This window comes from Rhizophagus irregularis, chromosome 22 (genome assembly GCF_026210795.1).
Source record: "Rhizophagus irregularis chromosome 22, complete sequence".
NCBI lineage: Eukaryota > Fungi > Glomeromycota > Glomeromycetes > Glomerales > Glomeraceae > Rhizophagus > Rhizophagus irregularis.
In genome coordinates this window covers 399992-419799 of record NC_089450.1, presented here as the reverse complement: position 1 = coordinate 419799, position 19808 = coordinate 399992, and the positions used below count along the sequence as shown (strand labels likewise).

General features: G+C 26.5%; 1 protein-coding gene across 1 annotated transcript, besides 3 other annotated features; it reads left to right on the top strand.

The window, feature by feature from the left end:
* Positions 1-2644: 2644 nt before the first annotated feature.
* OCT59_014326 (uncharacterized protein) lies at positions 2645-3003 on the top strand (the record flags this gene model as incomplete). Its single annotated transcript, XM_066149940.1, has 2 exons — positions 2645-2841; positions 2961-3003. 2 exons carry the CDS (start codon positions 2645-2647, stop codon positions 3001-3003), a joined length of 240 nt encoding a protein of 79 aa, XP_066002164.1.
* A 5563-nt stretch (positions 3004-8566) lies between these two features.
* Positions 8567-8569: a sequence feature (Short protein (OCT59_014325, UZO21944.1) was converted to a misc_feature.).
* Positions 8570-10492: 1923 nt separating this feature from the next.
* Positions 10493-10535: a sequence feature (Short protein (OCT59_014325, UZO21944.1) was converted to a misc_feature.).
* Positions 10536-10620: 85 nt separating this feature from the next.
* Positions 10621-10655: a sequence feature (Short protein (OCT59_014325, UZO21944.1) was converted to a misc_feature.).
* Positions 10656-19808: the final 9153 nt, after the last annotated feature.

The following is a 19808-nucleotide window of genomic DNA, read 5'->3' as shown; positions in this document are numbered from 1 at the left end:
AATATTTGACAAGTGAATCATGACTTACATTAAATTTCTATGTTATATTTTTGTATTCAAGACTAATAATAATTAAAATTTTCTAAATGCTGACTTACTATGAACAATGTCTAAGTAGGCATGAAGTATATCAATTTTCAAAATTTTGTCATTTGTTATTTACTAAGTAAAGTTTGAAATTAAAGTAATATTACTATATTACAAATAATTAGAGCTCTGCACGAGTCAGATTGGGTCAGGTTGCCTGGTTAACCTGAACTGAAATTTTTTTTTAGGTCAGGTCAGGTCAGGTAAACCGTTCTGACCCAACCCGACCCATTTGACCTAAAAGTATTCAGGTCACTTCGGGTAACTTGGGTTACCTGAAGTTTTATTATTAAATATTGTAAAAAAATGTTTTGTACTGTTTTTTACTTTTTATTTTTATAAATAAAATGTCAAAACTATTTATTTTGGCATTTTTCCTTTTGATTTTATATGTAAAAATGCCAAAACTGATAGTTTCAGCATTTTTATTTTGATTTTACATGTAAAAATGCCGGAATAATTAGTTTCAGCGTTTTTCTTTTTGATTTTACATGTAAAAACACCAGAATCATTAGTTTCAGCATTTTTCTTTTTAATTTTACATATAAAAACGCTGAAACTGATGTTTCAGTATTTTTTTTGATTGTACATGTAAAAATGCCAGAATCATTATAAGTTTTGGCGTTATTTAATTTTATTTGACCCAAATATATGTCAGGTCAACGGGTTAGGTCAGGTACCAACCAGCACTAACCCAACCCGTGTCAGGTCATGAATTTAATGACCTGACCTGAATATTTTGGGTCAATCTGTCAGGTCACCTGATCTGTCAGGTCAGGTTGCAGAGCTCTACAAATAATGACAATTTCTATATCATATTTTTATATTCAATATTAATAATAATTATAAATAATATCTATGTAAGTCTATCAATTATTAAAATGATACCAAATTATTTTAAAATAACAAAATATCATTTTATCATTTGTTATTTACTGAGTAAAGTTTAAAATTAAAGCAGATTAAAACAAAATTACTAGGTATTTGGTCAGTTTAAATCACATGACTCAAATGATAACTGTTATTTGTAACAATTGTCCCATCTATTATTACCAATTATTTCTATTTTTAAGTGTAAAATTATTACACATTATGCATAACTCTAGCTTATTCTGATTTTGCATTATTCATAGTAAGTTAGCATTAGAATATCTATTAATATTATTTTTTGTATTCTATTATTTGGTCAAATTGACAAATTTTTTGTGTAATGATAGTTGGATTGATAAATACTAAGTCATTTATTAAAATTATACATATTAAACATTGGATATGTCAACTCAAGTCATATTATATATAAGTATCTTTTTATATTTATATGTTAGATATTTTTGTTCATCCTTTTTTTGTTTACTAAAAAAATTTTTTCTAAATTCAACAAAATATTTAATAATTATGAATACAAGTGAACAAATAAGTGAACAATATCCTGGTTCTACTAATTACCCTTTTAACTTTTAGTCATTTCATTTTACAAGAAAATTAGTTATATTATGGGTATCAAGAAATTTACAATGCTATAGAAGAAAAGGTGCATTTTTTTATGAAGGGCAAATTCTAGTCTAATGCATCTTAACTTAGAAGCTGAATTAACTTAACTTAGTAACTAATCCATATAAACTTAATGAAGATAGTAATCTATCATTATCAGTGTTTTCTTTTTTTAATTGTGGATTTGTAGATTTGAATGATGAAAAGTCATAAGTAATAATTAAGCATCATGATTTAAAATTCAAAGGTATTACTATGATAAACATCCAGAATAATGAACTAAAAATGCATATTAGAAATAGATCAAAATCATCCCCAACTCCAGTGATATATTAAGAGATTTCTAATAATCAATTGAGAAATCCATAAATTCACATTAAACCTAATTTTACCTGTAAAAATTATAACATATAGAAAGGGAATTTAATGGATTATATTAATCCTTTACAAAGAAAAACTTCTAAGGATAATCACACTAAATATTCAGGCACAACAATAATAAAAATAATAAAAAACATTGATAATAATAACCTTTAAGTTAATACAGATTTGCAACCACCATATGATAATTCATTACCATCTTCTTTCTTATTAGTGCAAAAACTTTTGACTGAAGAAGTAACAAACAAAAAGTGAATTGATGAAAATGAAACTTTAACCAGTTAATCAAATGAAGAAAAATTAACTGATTATGAATTTGAAAGAGAATATATTCTTATTGAATTAAAATGAATAGTAGAAATTACAGAAAGGAAATTTAATGAATTATATTAATCCTTTATAAAGAAAAACTTCTAAGGATAATTACACTAAATATTCAGGCACAATAACAACAGGAATAACAAAAAACATTGATAATAATAACCTTTAAGTTAATACAAATTTGCAACTACCATATAATAATTCATTACCATCTTCTTCCTTGTTAATGCAAAAACCTTTGATTGAAAAAGTAATAAACAAAAAGTGAATTGATGAAAATAAAACTTTAACTAGTCAATTAAATGGAGAAGAATTAATTGATTATGAATTTGAAAGAAAATATATTCTTATTGGATCAAAATGAATGGTAGAAGTTAATGCATTAGCAGATGAATTTAATGTCGCATTACCAAAAGAGTTAGCATATACATATGGAAATAAAGGTACTGTTATTGTATTGGCTAGACCTTCAAATCAATTAAATATTCAATATCAAACAATACCTCTGAATGCAAATACTTCAGCATCTTTTTCCAGTTACTTGTATTCTTCAAATTCACTGTATTTATAGAAACATCATTATCCTTTTTCTCTTGGATTTTTCCAAAAGTATATCAGCTATATAAACTTAATGAAGATAGTAATCCATCATTATCAGTGTTTTCTCTTTTTAATTATAGATTTGTAGATTTGAATGATGAAAAGGACTCTGGATATCTCTAATATATCTCATATTTTAATTTTAGCAAATTAGTTCAAATTTAGCCTGAAGTCCAAGTTTAGTTTTTAGCAAATTTACAATAATTTAGATAATTGTTACATTTTTAGTTTTATTGAATTAAGAGAATTTTTATGAAGTCATACTATGCAATTTGGTGAATTTATACTTTTTTTGGTATTGATACTCGTTTTTTTTTACAATTGATTTTAAAATATATATATCATTTTGCATCCTTTTTTTTCTTTACAACGTAAATAGCAAAAGTGCAAAATTAGTTTATATATAAAACTTTCATTTATTTCTGTTTTAACGTTAAAACTTAAAAAGCTTTAATATTATAATGAAGTGGAAGCATACTAAAACTCGTTTATTTGAAAATAAATTTTGTGCAGATATTATTGATAAATATGCAGTATTCTGTATACATGCTGCCCAAATTATTTTGGGATGCCATAATTATAATTTGGGATGCCATAATTCATTCGGTTTATATATAATTTACTATGTAAAGTGCCAAAATAATTTGGGATGCCATAATTGAATTTGGGATTTTACTTATAATTACGGCAGTTCAAAATAATTTGGGTGGCATGTATAGTATTCTGCATATGTGGACAAAAGGTTATTCTTGATAATGATTATGATGAGTTAAGGTTTAACGAACATTCTAGAAATTCAAGATGTAAAATGAATAACCAAAAATGTCAACTTGGTTTATCCGGTCTTTTCTTATTTTACCTAAACCTAAAAAAGTAAAAGAAAGCTTAGAAATTTCAGAAAATCTGCCACCACCACCATCATTATTTCCAAATATACTATGTCCTGGTCTCCATTCTGAATAAATAAATATTTATATAAATAGAATACCAGCCATATATGGAGGTGCATGATGACAAGAAGTAATTGGAAAGGAGAAGTATCCAAATAAATTTCTAAGTAAAACACCATTTAATTATAAAAGGCTTAATGAGAGAGTTATTAATCGTTTTAGTAAAAAGAATTAATCATATTTTACTGATATTTAATTGGTTTGATTTATTTCTTACAAAAATTATAATTTTATAATAATAATTTTAGGAATGTCCCTATGAAAAAAAAAATTCTTTAAAATATACTTAAATGTACTTATATATTTTAAAATATATCTAAAATGTACTTAAAATTTTTAAATGTACTTAAAATATACTTAAAATTGCAATTTTAAGTATATTTAAAGTATAAAATTTTATACTTAAATTATATTTAAAATATACTTAATTGCAATTTAAATATAATTTAAGTACAAAATTTTACACTTTAAATATACTTAAAATTGCAATTTTAAGTATATTTTAAGTATATTTTAAAATGTTAAGTATATTTTAGATATATTTTAAAAATATATACAGTCAAACCTTTATATAACGATATGTCGGGACATATATGAAATTTTTAGAAAATATCGTTATATCAAAGTTATACCAATATTTATATGTCCTTACATATAGTGGGAAAATAAAATTTTATCGGTATATCAAGTTTTTAATAGTATATCGGTATATTGAATATCGGTATATCGAGGTTAGACTGTAAGTATATTTTAAGTACATTTTAAAGAAATTTTTTTTTATAGGGTGTGTATCCAATCACTTAATTGTGAAAAAAAAACTTATGGAGAACTCTGTTCACCATGTTTTCATATTCACTTTAATTCATCTTTTTTAAATCGTATTCAAGCTGCTGTTCCTGATCCAAAAAATATTAAATTTACACCAAAATTTTATTTTAATAATAATCTATTATTAACATATCTAAAAAATGTTAATATTAAACAATTAAATGAGCTACTTGGTACTGATAATTCATCATATAAAGGATTTTGGATGGAATTCGCCAATAAAGCTTTGCAAGGTGTTTTTGAGTAAAAACCAGTATTTAAAGGACTTTATTACATTATGTTATAAACTGCAGAACGTGAAGAAAAAGACAAAGGTTTACAAAATCTCAAGTATTCAAATGAATTTTTGAATTTTCTTGTAGTTTTGGGAAGCATTCAGTTAGTTTAAAAGCGTTAAATTTATTTCGTCAGAATTTAGTTAGTATGACAATTCGCTTAATCAGGTAATGCAATTAAAAATTTATTCAATTAATAATATATTAAAATTTAAATATAATTTTATTAATTACAGACACCATAAAAGTATTTTGGAAGATGCTATTAAAAATCCCGATCTTTGTTATGAAAATGTTGCCTGATTTAAATAACTATAGGATTTATTACATTATAAAGGCTCTATTGTTACTATGACTGATTGTACAATTTTAAAAGCTGGGCTGCAATATTCAACAAATTTAGGTTGTATTATTGTATCAACTTTAAATAGAAATGATTGCAAAATTAAAACTTATGATGATATACAGTGGATTACAAAAAAAAAGCACCAACTTTAAATTAAATTTACAGTATAAATTACAAGTTCCAGTATAATAAATTTATATTTATTTTAAAACTAAGGTTTAAAGCAATATTTTAAAAGCATTTATTTATTTAATTAATAGTAAAATTTTGTAAAAATCATCTAATTTGTAAAAAAGTAAAATTTTAACTTTTTAACTAAGACAGATACAGTAAAATAAATGGCAAAATTCAATTCTTTGAGTAAAAAATAGCTTAGATTCCAAGTATTATAAAAATTGGATTACTGATTATTGAGAAAATTAATTTTAAAAATCATGTAGATCACTGAAAATCATAGATTTTATAACTAATCTGAAATTTTTTTTTAGGTCAGGTCAAGTTATATCAGGTTATCTGTTTGACTTGATCTGAACTGATGAAACCTGAAAATTTTCAGGATTTTTATTAAAATATTAAAAAAAATGATGCAAAACATTTTTTTTAAAAATATTAGGAATCACTTTTTTGTATTAAAATTGTATAAAAAGGTGAATTGCAATACCGCAACTAACTTTTTTTATATAAAATCAATATAAAAAAGTGACTGCAATTCACTTTTTATATATAAAATCAATATAAAAAAGTGACTGCAATTCACTTTTTATATATAAAATCAATATAAAAAAGTGAATTCTAATATCGCAACTCACTTTTATTATATAAAATCAATATAAAAAGTGAATTATAATACCATCACTTATATTATATAAAATCATATTTCTCCTTTCACTAAATAAAAAAATGCACCTTTTCTTCTATAGCATTGTAAATTTCTTGATACCATATAAATATGACTAATTTTCTTGACAATTTTCTCACTTCTTTAAATAAGATGAAATGACTAAAAGTTAAAAGGGTAATTAGTAGAACCAAGATATTGTTCACTTGTTTGTTTACTTGTATTTATAATTATTAAATATTTTGTTGAATTTAGAAAAAATTTTTTTAGTAAACAAAAAAAGGATGAACAAAGATATCTAACATATAAATATAAAAAAATACTTATATATATATAATATGACTTGAGTTGACATATCCAATGTTTAATATATATAATTTTAATAAATGATTTAGTGTTTATCAATCCAACCATTATTACACAAAAAATTTGATAATCTGACCAAATAATAGAATACAAAAAATAATATTAATAGATATTCTAATGCTGACTTATTATAAATAATGCAAAATCAGAATAAGCTAGAGTTATACATAATGTGTAATAATTTCACACTTAAAAATAGAAATAATTGGTAATAATAGATAGGACAATTGTTACAAATAACAGTTATCATTTGTGATTTAAACTGACCAAATACCTAGTAATTTTGTTTTAATCTGCTTTAATTTCAAACTTTACTCAGTAAATAACAAATGATAAAATGATATTTTGTTATTTTAAAATAATTTGGTATCATTTTGATAATTGATAGCACAGGTCGAAGGGGCACCATTGTCCAAAATTCAAAAAATGCAAATTCCCCATTTTCCTGGAAAATGGTGGAAATTGTGGAAAATGCTGCATTACGCTGAGCAATTTTTTGGAATAGCATTATTACAACATTGTTCGATTTAGCAAATTTTATAAATTTTATGAAAATTTGGGAAAATGCTACATTATATATATTTCAAATGTAACATTTCGTAACATTGTTATAACATTGTCAATTAAATCAAATTTTGCTTTTTTTTTGTCAAATGTTCTAATTTTCTTGCAAATGGTGCATTTTTATGAAAATTCCACATTTTGCCTCAAATGTAATAACATTTTATAAAATTGTTATAACATTGTCAATTAAAATTAAAATTTGCTTTTTTTTTGTCAAATGTTCCAATTTTTTTGCAAATGGTCAATGTGATATCATTGTAACAACATTTCATAAAATTGTTATAACATTGTCAATTAAAATCAAATTTTGTCAAATATTCTGATTTCCTAGCAAATGGTGCATTTTTTTATGAAAATTCTATATTTTTTGTCAAATGTTGCATATTTTCAGCAAATTTTATGTCAAATGTTTCACTTTCGTCAGAATATTAAAATGTTACATTTTTTTTTTGAAAATGCTCAATAATATGGCATTACACTGAAAAATATAACATTTCACCAAATTACACTAAAAAGCATTACAATTATCACATTTTTTGGAAAATTCCACATTATATTAAATTATACTAAAAAATGTAGCACTATACTAAATTATGCGGCATTGCACTAAAAAATACTACAATTACACTAGATGATGTAGCATTATACTAAAAAGTACCACAATTATTATATTTTTTAGAAAATTTCGCGTTATACTGGAAAATGTAACATTATGCTAGAAAATGTGGAATTGCATTAAAAAATGCGGAATTGCACTAAAAAATGTGGAATTGCACTAAAAAATACAAAAAAATATTACAATTACACTGGATAATGTAACATTACACTTAATTACATTAAAATTGTTAATTTTTATTTTATTTATTTGTATATTTATATTTTAAATGAATTATTTAACATTAAACACATTGTTAATATAAACAATGTATCAACACGATGTGTTGTGATGTTTAATTTAGTACTAAACCTTACTACTGAAGACTCCCTCTTTTTGTCACTATAAACAGGCGGAGGAAGCAGCAATGGCTCTCCTCCTATAGGTACTTTATGGCCTTTACCTGTTTACAGAGTAGGGGCTTTTCGTAAAGTATTAGTTAATAGATATATATACAGTATATATATATATAAGCATATATATACATCTATTTAAAATTATTAAAATAAAAAAAAAATTCCAGGGCGGGGAAAAGCTCCTATTTATATAAAATTATATATCATGTGCGTCATGTGATATTACTTAATAATTACTGTAGCTTCAGCTGCAGTATAACGAAAAAAAAAAATTAAGCTTTTTTAGTAAAAGCTTAATTTTTTTTTTCTCACGGCCTTTATCTCTTCTTTCTTTCGCCCTTCCCCTTCCCTTTTTCTCTCACCTTCACTTCCTTCGTTCTCCCACCTTCCCCTTTCCTCTTTTTTCTCCTCTTCTCCCTTCCTCTTCCTCCGCCCTTTCCCTTCCTTTTTTTCTTCCATTTCTTTCCCATTCCCTTTTCCCTTTTCAGAACTGTCTTTCAGAAAAACAATGGTAAGTTTTGAAGCAAACCGCTTTGAAACTTTTTTAAATTTAAATTTTTTTTTTTAATTCTTTGTTGTAAGGAAACGTTTCTAATGTTTCCTTTCTTTCTTTTTTGTAGGATTTTTGATGTTTTGACTTTGGGAAACGAACTGAAATTATGGTAAGTTTTGAAGCGTTTTGCTTCGAAACTTTAAAATAATTTTTTTTTTACTTTTATAAGGATCGTTTTTAACAATCCTTTATTTTTTTTAGGTCTTTTGGTATTTTTGATTTAGGAAATGAGGAAACGAAAATGGTAAGTTTCGAAACGTTTGCTTCAAAACTTTTTTAAAAAATTTTTTTTTTAATTTTTTTTTGTAAGGAAACGTTTCTAACGTTTTCTATTTTTCTTTTGTGTAGGTCTTCAACTTCGGAAAGTGAAATGGTAAGTTTTGTGTTCAAAACTTACTTTTTTTAATTTCTTTTAGAAAACGTTTCTAACATTTCTTTTCTTCTTTTTGTAAGAACGCTGAACGAAATTACGACCCAAACTTTGAGAGAAAAGTAATATTTTCTTTTTTTTTGTTAAATTTTTTTTTTTATTAAAAGAAACGTTACCTAATGTTTCTTTCCTTCTTTTTGTAGATTCCAGATATTTGGATGAAACGAACTGGTGAGTTTTATAACAAATCGTTGCGAAACTTAATTTATTAATTTTTTTTATTAAAAGAAACGTTAATTAACATTTTTTTCTTTTTTTTGTAGATTTCAGATGTTTGAAACTCGAAATGAACTGGTAAGTTTCGCAACAATTGTTGTGAAACTTAATTTTAATTATGTTTTTGTTAAGAAACGATACTAACGTATGTTTCTTTTACTTTTTTGTAGGTTCTGGACGTTTGAATAATAAAAATCAAAACGAACCAGTGAGTTTTGCAACATTGTGTTGCGAAACTTAAATTTTTAATTATTTTTTTTAAAGAAACGATACTAACATACGTTTCTTTTACTTTTTTGTAGGTTCCGGACATTTGAATAATGGAAATCGAAACAAACTGGTAAATTTCGCAATATTGTGTTGTAAAACTTAAATTTTTAATTATTTTTTTTTTTAAAGAAACGATACTAATATACGTTTCTTTTACTTTTTTGTAGGTTCTGAACATTTGGATAATGGAAATTGAAACAAACTGGTAAGTTTCGCAATATTATGTTGCCAAACTTTATTTTTATTTATTTTTTTTTAAAAAACGTTAACTGACGTTTCTTTTCTCCCTTTTTGTAGGAATACCAGACAAAATTACGACCTGGACTTTGGTTAAAAGGTAATATTTTTGGTTTTTTTTGTATTTATTTATTAAATAATTTTTTTCTACGAAACGTTAACTAACATTTTGGTTTTTTTTATAGATCCATGGCTTCGCCTCCAAGACGAGATTTTGAAGGTATTTAAAATCAATTTTAATTTTTTTTTTGTTTAATGAAATATTAGTAAATGTTTACTAATGTTTCGTTTATCTTTTTTTTTGTAGTTTATTTTCTGGTTGCCTTCTGGACAGAAGAATTTTGAAGGTAAATATAAGAACCTTCGAAATTTATTTGTTTTATTTACAATGAAACGTTTACTAACATTTCAGTTTTCATTTTTTAGGTTCCAGGGTACCGTTTCAGCATTTCGAAGGTATTAGAACTTCAAAATTATTGGATTTTTGTTATGTAACGAAACATTGTTTAAAGTTTCATTTATTTTTTTTTTTGTAAGTTAAAGGAAAAAGGGAAAGGTGAAGACAAAAGGAAAAAGGGAAAAGGAAAGAGAAAGGGAAAACTGAAATGGAGCGGAGAAACATTTTAAAGGTATACTTCAAAATGTTTGTTATACCTTCGAAATGTTTGTTGTTTATTTTCTTTTTTAACAAAATGTTTATTAACGTTTCATTTATTTTTTTTTTTTAGATTCGATGGCTTCTTGAATATACCGGAATTCAATATTTCGAAGGTATATTATACTTTGAAATATCTTTTTTTATTTTTATTTTTTCAATAAAACGTATATTAATGTTTCATTTTTTTTCTTTTCTTAGGTTTGTCCTTGAACATATGGAATTTAACATTTTGAAGGTATATAACTTCAAAATGTTTTTTATTTTAATTTTTTTCAACAAAACGTATATTAATGTTTCATTTTTTTTTCTTTTTTAGGTTTTCACCAACTTCTACTTCAACATCGGATATTTGATATATAAATGAATTAGAGGTGCAGATTATCTATGGATCATTGGGTATCTGATGAATATAGATTATCGTTAAATAATAATAATTGTACATTTAGGCCGCTCCAACAAATAGTTTCATTTAACATCACATGACATGAAAAAAATAGAGGGGGGCGGGGGGTAAAATTTTGTACATATTAAATTTTAAACACATATATAAAGTCACGTTATTTTATTAGATGTAATGATTGTAACGTTAAGTTTGCGATATTGTATCACAATCGACCACTTGTATCAACACTTAATTTATATTATTAACATGTGAACAAATCGTATTTTCTTTTTCTTTTTTCTTTGTTCGATAAACTTTTCTTTTTCTTTCGTGTAGTATCAGTAAATAAAACTGCAGAACTGACGATACTTTTTTTGGAAATTATATACATCAAATGTTGTATTTATTTGTAACAGCCTATGAAAATGGCATATCTTTAGTAAAATCAGCAGTGGTTGGTATTAAAGAGTCCAGAAATTTTGAAGATTTATTAAAAGAAGCACTTTCAAATGAACTCTTTTTAGAAGATAAGCTGGTAAAAGTTGATCTTCAATGTAATGATTCTTCAGCTTGGCATCCTATATTAAATGGTCTTACCGAAAATTTAGAAGCATGTTTTCAATTGAAGGCGCAGCATGTACGTTTTACAATATCTCATAGTATATTAATTCCCGATGAGTTATCTAATGAAGGATCTTTAGCATTTAATTTCATGATGACACAACAACGCCTAAAAAAACTTCCACCACTTTACAACTCCCAATTTCGTAATGATTGCTCTATAATGATTTTTTAAAAATTTTGCAAGAAAGGAAACTGGGATGGCTGAATGATAATCATTTAACTATTGGGCATTCTTTTATCCGCAGAGTTACCGATTTAGTATGGTATTTGGATCCTCATCTTGGCAAATTGGAAAAACGCGGCTTGAAACTACCAAAAATTATAGCCAAACTTCCTGTATATGCTTCTGAAAGTCATTATAATCTCTATCATGATACTACGAAGCATAAAAAAATTGAAATATCACGAGAAAAACTTGAGTCATTTGTTAAAGCTTTAATTTTATCTATTCAACAACCTTGGACACGCCTATTACATTGGGAAGAAGTAATTAAAGATATTGATGATCTGATAAAAATAGCTCAAGAATATGCCAACTATCTTCAAGGGGTTAATAATAGAATGCGTACTATACATACGAGTCTAGTTCCTGTAAGAAATGGGCGAGATGGATATTACAGTTGAGGATATTGAAGCTGTTGACTTATATCCATCTCAATATGAGTTTTTAGCACAGCTTCTTCGTGAATCCAATGATTATGATCTTCTAAATATAGATCATTTGCTTCCTCCCAAGCCACAAAATATATATCTCTTTTTTCAAAATATTTGTGCTGATGTATCCTTCACGCTATATCGTTATTATCATGGCAATTATCTCGGTACATTAAATTTTGTATGGAAAATTCCTTCTTTGGATAAATGTGACAAGACAAAAGAAGCAAAAAATATTTCTGCAGCATATGACCAAATCCCAATCTATTGTACAAGACAAATGCGAAAAAATGTGATAAATAAGGTTTTTTTCTTTTTTTTTTTTTTGTTTATATTTCAGTTAAAATATTTCTTTTGAAAATATTGAAAATACTAAATATACACCAACCTTTTTATAGTATTCTTTAATAGTTAAAGCATCACGCTCAATTCTGCAAGTACTTTATCAAGATTTAACAGGAGATGTATCAACACCAGATAATGAAATCAATAAGAAAACACATGAACGGATAAAATTGATGCTAGATACCCAAGATCCTGATATTATTATAGATCTTCGTAAGATTATTAATGAAAAAGGCACAAAATTTGATGTCTTTTGGAACGAAATGCAAGATTACTTTAATGAGGTAATGATTATTAATTTAAATACTATTTTTGGTATTTATATCTTATATAATTTATATCAAGATCATCTCAAATTTTAAAAAGGTTACGCCTGCAGTGCATGATCGACGACATACCTCAACTTTATATATGCCAATTGCCATCTCAGTTAAGGATCTGGTGCAAATCATAATTGAACGATTAGAAAATAAATATGGCACCATACCAAATGATATTGAAATACCTTCAACTGAATGGGTGCGATTACAATTTTGGCCAAAAACAGAATTTTCAGAAAATCGGTATACAGGCAGGTTCCAAATTCGATATATGATTCAAGCTCGTCAAATACGCAAGTCTCATATTGATTCACATTACTGTTCTGCACTTTGGAGATATTTACGTGAATTTGCTATTAAATTTAAAGAGTATACGGCATTAATTTGTGCTGATATGGCTTGTCAAAGTTCGCATTGGAGAATCCACAGTTCTTCACTTCAACAGGAGTGAGAAATAAATCAGCATTAACTACTATAGATGGAATACTTAATTCTTGCGATCACGATTTTACAAAATTATCTTCGACCCCTTCGGCATCTTTATTTGTTCGACATTCCAAATAGTATATCAGATTCATTTTACCAGGGTCAAGTATATATAGCATATAAAGATACAATTTTCCAACCAAGTTCTGCTATACGACATGCAACAGAATTCTATAATAATTATTCTATTCAATATCAAGATAATATTAACAAACCTAAAATTTTACTTTTATATACTGATGGTGGTCCAGATCACCGATGCATATATGGATCTGTTCAAATATCATTGATAGCCTTGTTTTTAAAAGGTAACTTTGATTTCTTAGCTGCTGTACGAACTGCTCCTTACCACAGTTGGGCCAATCCAGCTGAACGTATAATGTCAATATTAAATCTTGCTTTGCAAGGTGTTGCTTTGAAGCGAGAAGATATGAGTGGATTATCGGAACAAGCTTTTGAAAAGCTTAAAACTTTATCTGAAATCCGTGAAGGAGCTAATTCTAATTCACATTTAAAAGAAGAGCTTATTAAATCAATTAAAATTACTCAAGAATTCCTTGAAAATCGTACTTCACGACTTTCTTTACATGATTTAAAATTCAAAATCGCTTCTCCTGCCATAGAAACTGAAATTGATTCTTTATTTGAGGTATTTTTTATATTAATATTTGCTTAAATTTATTTTTGTTAATCATTAATATTATAATAGTCTATATTAACAGCTGAAAGTCAGCTTACAATTAATGATACAACGCTAGTAGAATTAAGAAAATTTCATAAATTAAAGGAATTTATTGATACGCATTGTCAAATTAGACAATATTCATTTCAGGTATGTCAAATAGAGTAAAATGCACTTATATATATTCATTGTATTCGAAATTTATCACAAAACTCTAATTTCTGCAGATTAAGAAATGCAATAATAGTGAATGTACTATCTGTTTACCAGTTGAATTACCAATTGAAGTATTTGATGAATTGCATTTTTTGCCTGATCCTGAACCATCTATTGGTAAGAATTATACAACCTTTTTGCATAAAGTGCTCAAATTTCTAATTATGTTTTTGGGCGTTTTTATTTTAGCTGATTCTAATCATTATAAGGATTTTTCAAGTATATATGAAACTCAAACATCTGAAAACTTTCGTCCAAGTAAAGCAGGACAACTAGAAGCTGATAATTTACCCCAGGGCATTTTCAATAATAATCGTGTTCGCGAATTCGTTGAATGTGATTTTTGTGGAAAAATTTGATGCATTTATAGTATGAGTGCTTTAAAAAAAGAGCAGATATCCACATTACAGCTCAAAATAAATGATAATGATTTTACTTGTGGAATTGAAGAATGGATGCCACCTTTACATGAGCTGAAAGGTATTGTTTTTATTCGTCAATCTCTTAGCTGTGATTCTCCAATTGAAAGTGGTTATTATTCAAATCGCCTAAAAAAACCTCCTATTTGTTATTATTGTGGTAAAAATAATTCATTGGTGGAGGCAACTGACGATTTACTTCATGGATATCAATCTGTATATCCACTTTGTTCTAATTGTCAACTTTCGGGTCATTCTTTTCATACTTGGGGTAAGAAAAAAGTTGGTGAATTAACAAGAAAAAGGAAAAGAGAATAATTTTTGTATTATATAATCTTTTAATAAATAATTTGTTAAGTAAAATGATTGTTATTTTATCTTTATTATCATATTTTTATAAAATCACGTGATATACAAAATGTACATTTAAATCTGAATTTTTTGAAATAATGAGGGGGGTTGATGTTAAACGAGACGATTTGTTGGAACGGCCTTATTAATAAATAAAATTGTAATAAATTATGTAAAATTATTAAACCAGTGTTTTAAATTGTCATGGTATTTGCACTAAATTGTTTAAAATTATTACTAAATTTCACTCAATTGTCCAAAATTATTGCAAAATTTCACTCAATTGTCCAAAATTTTTGCAAAATTTCACTAAATTATCTCCGAAAATATTGCATTTATACTGTTTATGCTCAATTGTCCAAAATTGGCAAAACATTTTCACTCAATTGTCCAAAATTATCTTAAATTTCACTAAATTATTCAAAAATTTAGCAACATTTACTGAAAAAATGCAAAATTCACCACAATTTACATTACATTTGCATAACATTGCTGAAAAATTCACCTAAATTTCAATAATTTACATAACATTACTAAAAATACACTACAATTTACTACAATTTGCATTACGTTTGCATAAAATTATTAAAAATTTGACTAAATTCATCACAATTTGCATTACGTTTACATAAAATTACTAAAAATTTGACTAAAATTTACACAATTTGCATTACGTTTATATAAATACATAAAATTACTAAAAATTTGATTAAATTCACTATAATTTGCATTATGTTTACATAAAATTACTAAAATTTTGACTAAATTCACCACAATTTTCATTACGTTTGCATAAAATTACTAAAAATTTGCCTAAAATTTACACAATTTACATTATATACGTTTATATAACATTACTAAAAATTTACCTAAAATTTCCCACAATTTAATGATAATTTACTGAAAAATTTCTCAACATTTGAATTAGGAATTCTGTAGGATTGACGCCATTTTGATAAAATTTGCCAAATTGTAAGTTCTCTATTATCCCAAAATTGTAACCCAATTTATCCAATTTACTGGGATAATTCTCAATTTGCCAGAAAAATTCTAGGCAAATTTTGCAACAATGACATCTGTTCAATCTGTGTTTGGTCTATAAGAATATCCCTAGTTGTTGCTCTATTATTCACATAACCATCTATAGCATTTGCTAACTCTATGATTGTAGTCATATTATCATCAAAATTATACAAGTCTGGAGAATTTCCTTGTTCAGGCGAATTTTTTTGTGATGAGATACTTCTGATCTGATATCGCAATTTCTTAACTTGTTCCTCAGATTCTACTAACTGCTTTTCTAAACTAGAAATATATTTTCCCTTATCTCGCACATCTTTTCTAGCTTGATATAGCTGACTTTTTAGAGTAGAGATTTCAGATTTTAACTCTACTATCTTTTCTTTCAAAGTATTTTCAAGGCGCTCTATCTCTCTATTGAAATATTGAATTTCTTGCTCACATCGGATATAATCCCGTTCCAGTTGATTAATTCGTTTCTCATTCTGGCGATTAATATCAACTTTTGTCTGCAATTCACTACAAAGATGATAGTTCTCTTTTTTCAGCTCAGCTTTATGTTCTTCACATGTTCTTCTCTGCCTTAGGTGAGATCTGCAAAATGACATTTTTTTTTCATAATTATAAAAGAGAATGAAAGAACCTTTGATTTATATTGATCCTCAGAAAGTGCATGATCTTAACTGGAATTTTACTTTGCAAAAGTACAAGGAAAAAAGTACCCTCAACTAATGAGAAGAATCTGACTTTATAGATGCCAGCTCTTTTTCTGTCTCTTCTACTTGCATCTTTAGATTATCAATTTTACATCATAATTTTTTATTTGCATTAACTTGCTTCCTATATTTCTTTTCTATATCTAGTATAAATTTCTCAAAAGTTTGACTATCAAGTAGGTGCTGGGATAGTACTTTAAGCTTATTCATACTTGATATTTCTTTGAAAGATAAAGATATTTGACACTCCAGCCAACTTTGGGTTCATCTCTGGCACATTAATCTCTTTTGGTATTTAATAGCTTCATGTTTTAAAAATGATTCTACAATTGGATTAATTTAGCTGGCCTCTTTCTCAGATAATGGTTTGCGTTTCCATGATGTGAGATGAATCCATGCCTTATTTATTAGGGAAGCTGGTAATTTTGCTAGCAAGTCAGAATATGCCTGGTTAAATGCCATTATATATTTATACATTGTGCAAAAAAAATATGGAATTTTATGGAATTTCAAAAAATAGACTACCAGTGTCAGTTTTAATATAATACAAATAATACATTTATGGCCTTTTTATAAATAAGAAGAGACATACTAGAATTTGTTTTTTTTTTAGTAAGAGATGTGTATACTTATATTTTATAATGATGCAGGTATCATATCCAATGCCTTTGGCCAAATTAGCATATTGCTATTTTAGTGTGATTACCATTACATTACTTAAAAGCTAATCTAGAATAGGCAGATCATAATCTTTATTCTGCATAAACCTGCAGTAGTACATTTCATTAGATGGATCAAAAATTTATGTCATACATGCCTAGACCATAAGGTGTGGACAATATATTATTTTATTAAGACAATATTTGGGATCTGGGTTAAGAACTAATCTGGAAAATTGGGCAGATGATACATTTCATGTATAGTGTTTTTGACCAATTTTACTAAGTGATCATGTATATAGATTATTTAACATAAAAAATAAAGAATAAGTTATACATTGCACCTTTAGCTAAATAATATTAATTTTCAGTTAAAAGCAATAGTCTATAATGTAGAATATTTCTCAGAATCAGTCAAGTTAGTTAGACAATTGTGATTAGTATTCCATCCCTTAATCTTAACGCAGTGCCTTTTGGCTATTTTGTATACTGAGACGAGATAAATATTTCGCTTGTATCACTTTTGCAATTTGATAACTGATAGTAAGAAGTTAGTGGAATTATTTCTTACTTGGCAAGTGAAATATAAGCTGGCTAAAAATTTGAAGCACTTGGATAGTATTTTCTGCTATAGTTGCTTTAGCCTGCATATAAGCTTCATAGAGAATTGTACGAGTATCATAATCATATGATATCAATGCCAATTTATCCTTTTCTGAGTGTGAGGTAGATTGGGAAAAAAGCTTTAGGCGAAGACGCTTCAGTTTTGCCTCTTCTCGTAATATAAATTATTTATTTTGCCAGATGCTAAATTCTCTACTATCAATAGATTGGAGAATTTCATTTATTCTTGCATATTTATTTGAAATAGTATTTCCAGAAATACATCTCTTCAAGTAGTTATCTCGATAGTGATCCTCAAAATGACCATTTGCAGGTGTGAAAACTAATGAGTCACATATACTGCAATATATATAATTGGTTAGATCCTATCATCTTCATATAGTTTTCCATACATTGTAATATATCCATTCTTAGAAAGGATTCTTGGGTTCTCTTCTAGTATTTTCCTAAATAGATTACGAATACAAGAGTACTACATTTCTGGTGTTTCATAATCATGTCTTTCTGCTAAAGGCAATATTGCACCAACTATTTTTGTATATTCTCCAGAGTCTACATCTTTATAGTATAGTTCAATTAGCTTAGAATAGGCTCTACTATCTAAATCCATATTAGTATTTTAATAGTTTATAACAAATTATAGCAATTATAGCTGATTTATAGTGGTTTTAGTAATTTTGGTATGTTATATTGATTCTTTATCAACCTATACTAGACAATATTACCATTCAAATTTATACAGATTTAACTGGTTAAGAGATTTATAGCAATTTCACTGTTTTTTATCAATTTATAGTGATTTATAACAGTTTGTAACAACTATATTATAATAAAATATCAGATTCATTTTTATTCGATTACAAGCATATCAGGATTTATATAGGGTCATATCTCGGGCTAAGCTAATTTTGTATCACATGTGATCTCCCTAAATTAGGGATGGGGCATTTCACGACTTAGCGACTTGAACACAGTTCGAAACCGAGAACGGAACTGAAACTGAAAACCAGTTCAGTTCTTTGGAATTGAGTCGTTCGACTTGAGCAGCTTAATTTTGTTCAGGATATTGATATAATTTTTTAAGAACCGTAAAGATCATTAACATCACACTAGTAATAATAGGCAGTCACCCGTTGCTTTACATCGGGACCAATGAGTTTGTTTAGATAGAAAATTTTAGTATCATAATGTAATACTTAAGGTTGCTTGTCTAAACCTCTTCAAAATCCTACGATTAGTTTCGTCAAAATTTTACTATAGATTTATTATAGTTTCGGCAAAGTTTCGGCAGTTTCGGCATTTATAATAAGTTTCGGCAGTTTCGCCTTTCTCCAAAGTTTCGCCAGTTTTTTAATATAACTTTAATATAGTTTCGGCAGAATTTCGCTTTTCGGCAAAACGCCATCTTGCCTAAACCCCTAGGTTTCGGCAAGCAACCTTAGTAATACTAAGTAAATTAAAGATGGTTGTAATAGTTTTTTGTTTATAATTAGGAATTTAATATGGTAATAACTAATTAGTTAACAAAAAAGAATAAAATAATATGTATTAATTATTAATGATTTGACGTTTGAGTGTAGAATGAAATTTGGATTAATTAAAAAATTGTAAAAAAATAAAAATTGATTAATTTTTTTTAGAAGTATTTTCTAAAAAACTTTATTGCCGTTTTCAGAAATGTTGGCACTCAATGTGTCAATCATTTTTACAAAACGAACACACCGAACACACCGTAAACACATATAAAAAATTATGAGAACTTGAAGTGTGCGTATATAGTTTTACATAAAAACTATTTTTATCAATTTTTAGTTATGAAAAAAATTGAAAATGTTAAAATTTATACCGAACACACACCGAACACAACTGAACACAACCAAACACAACC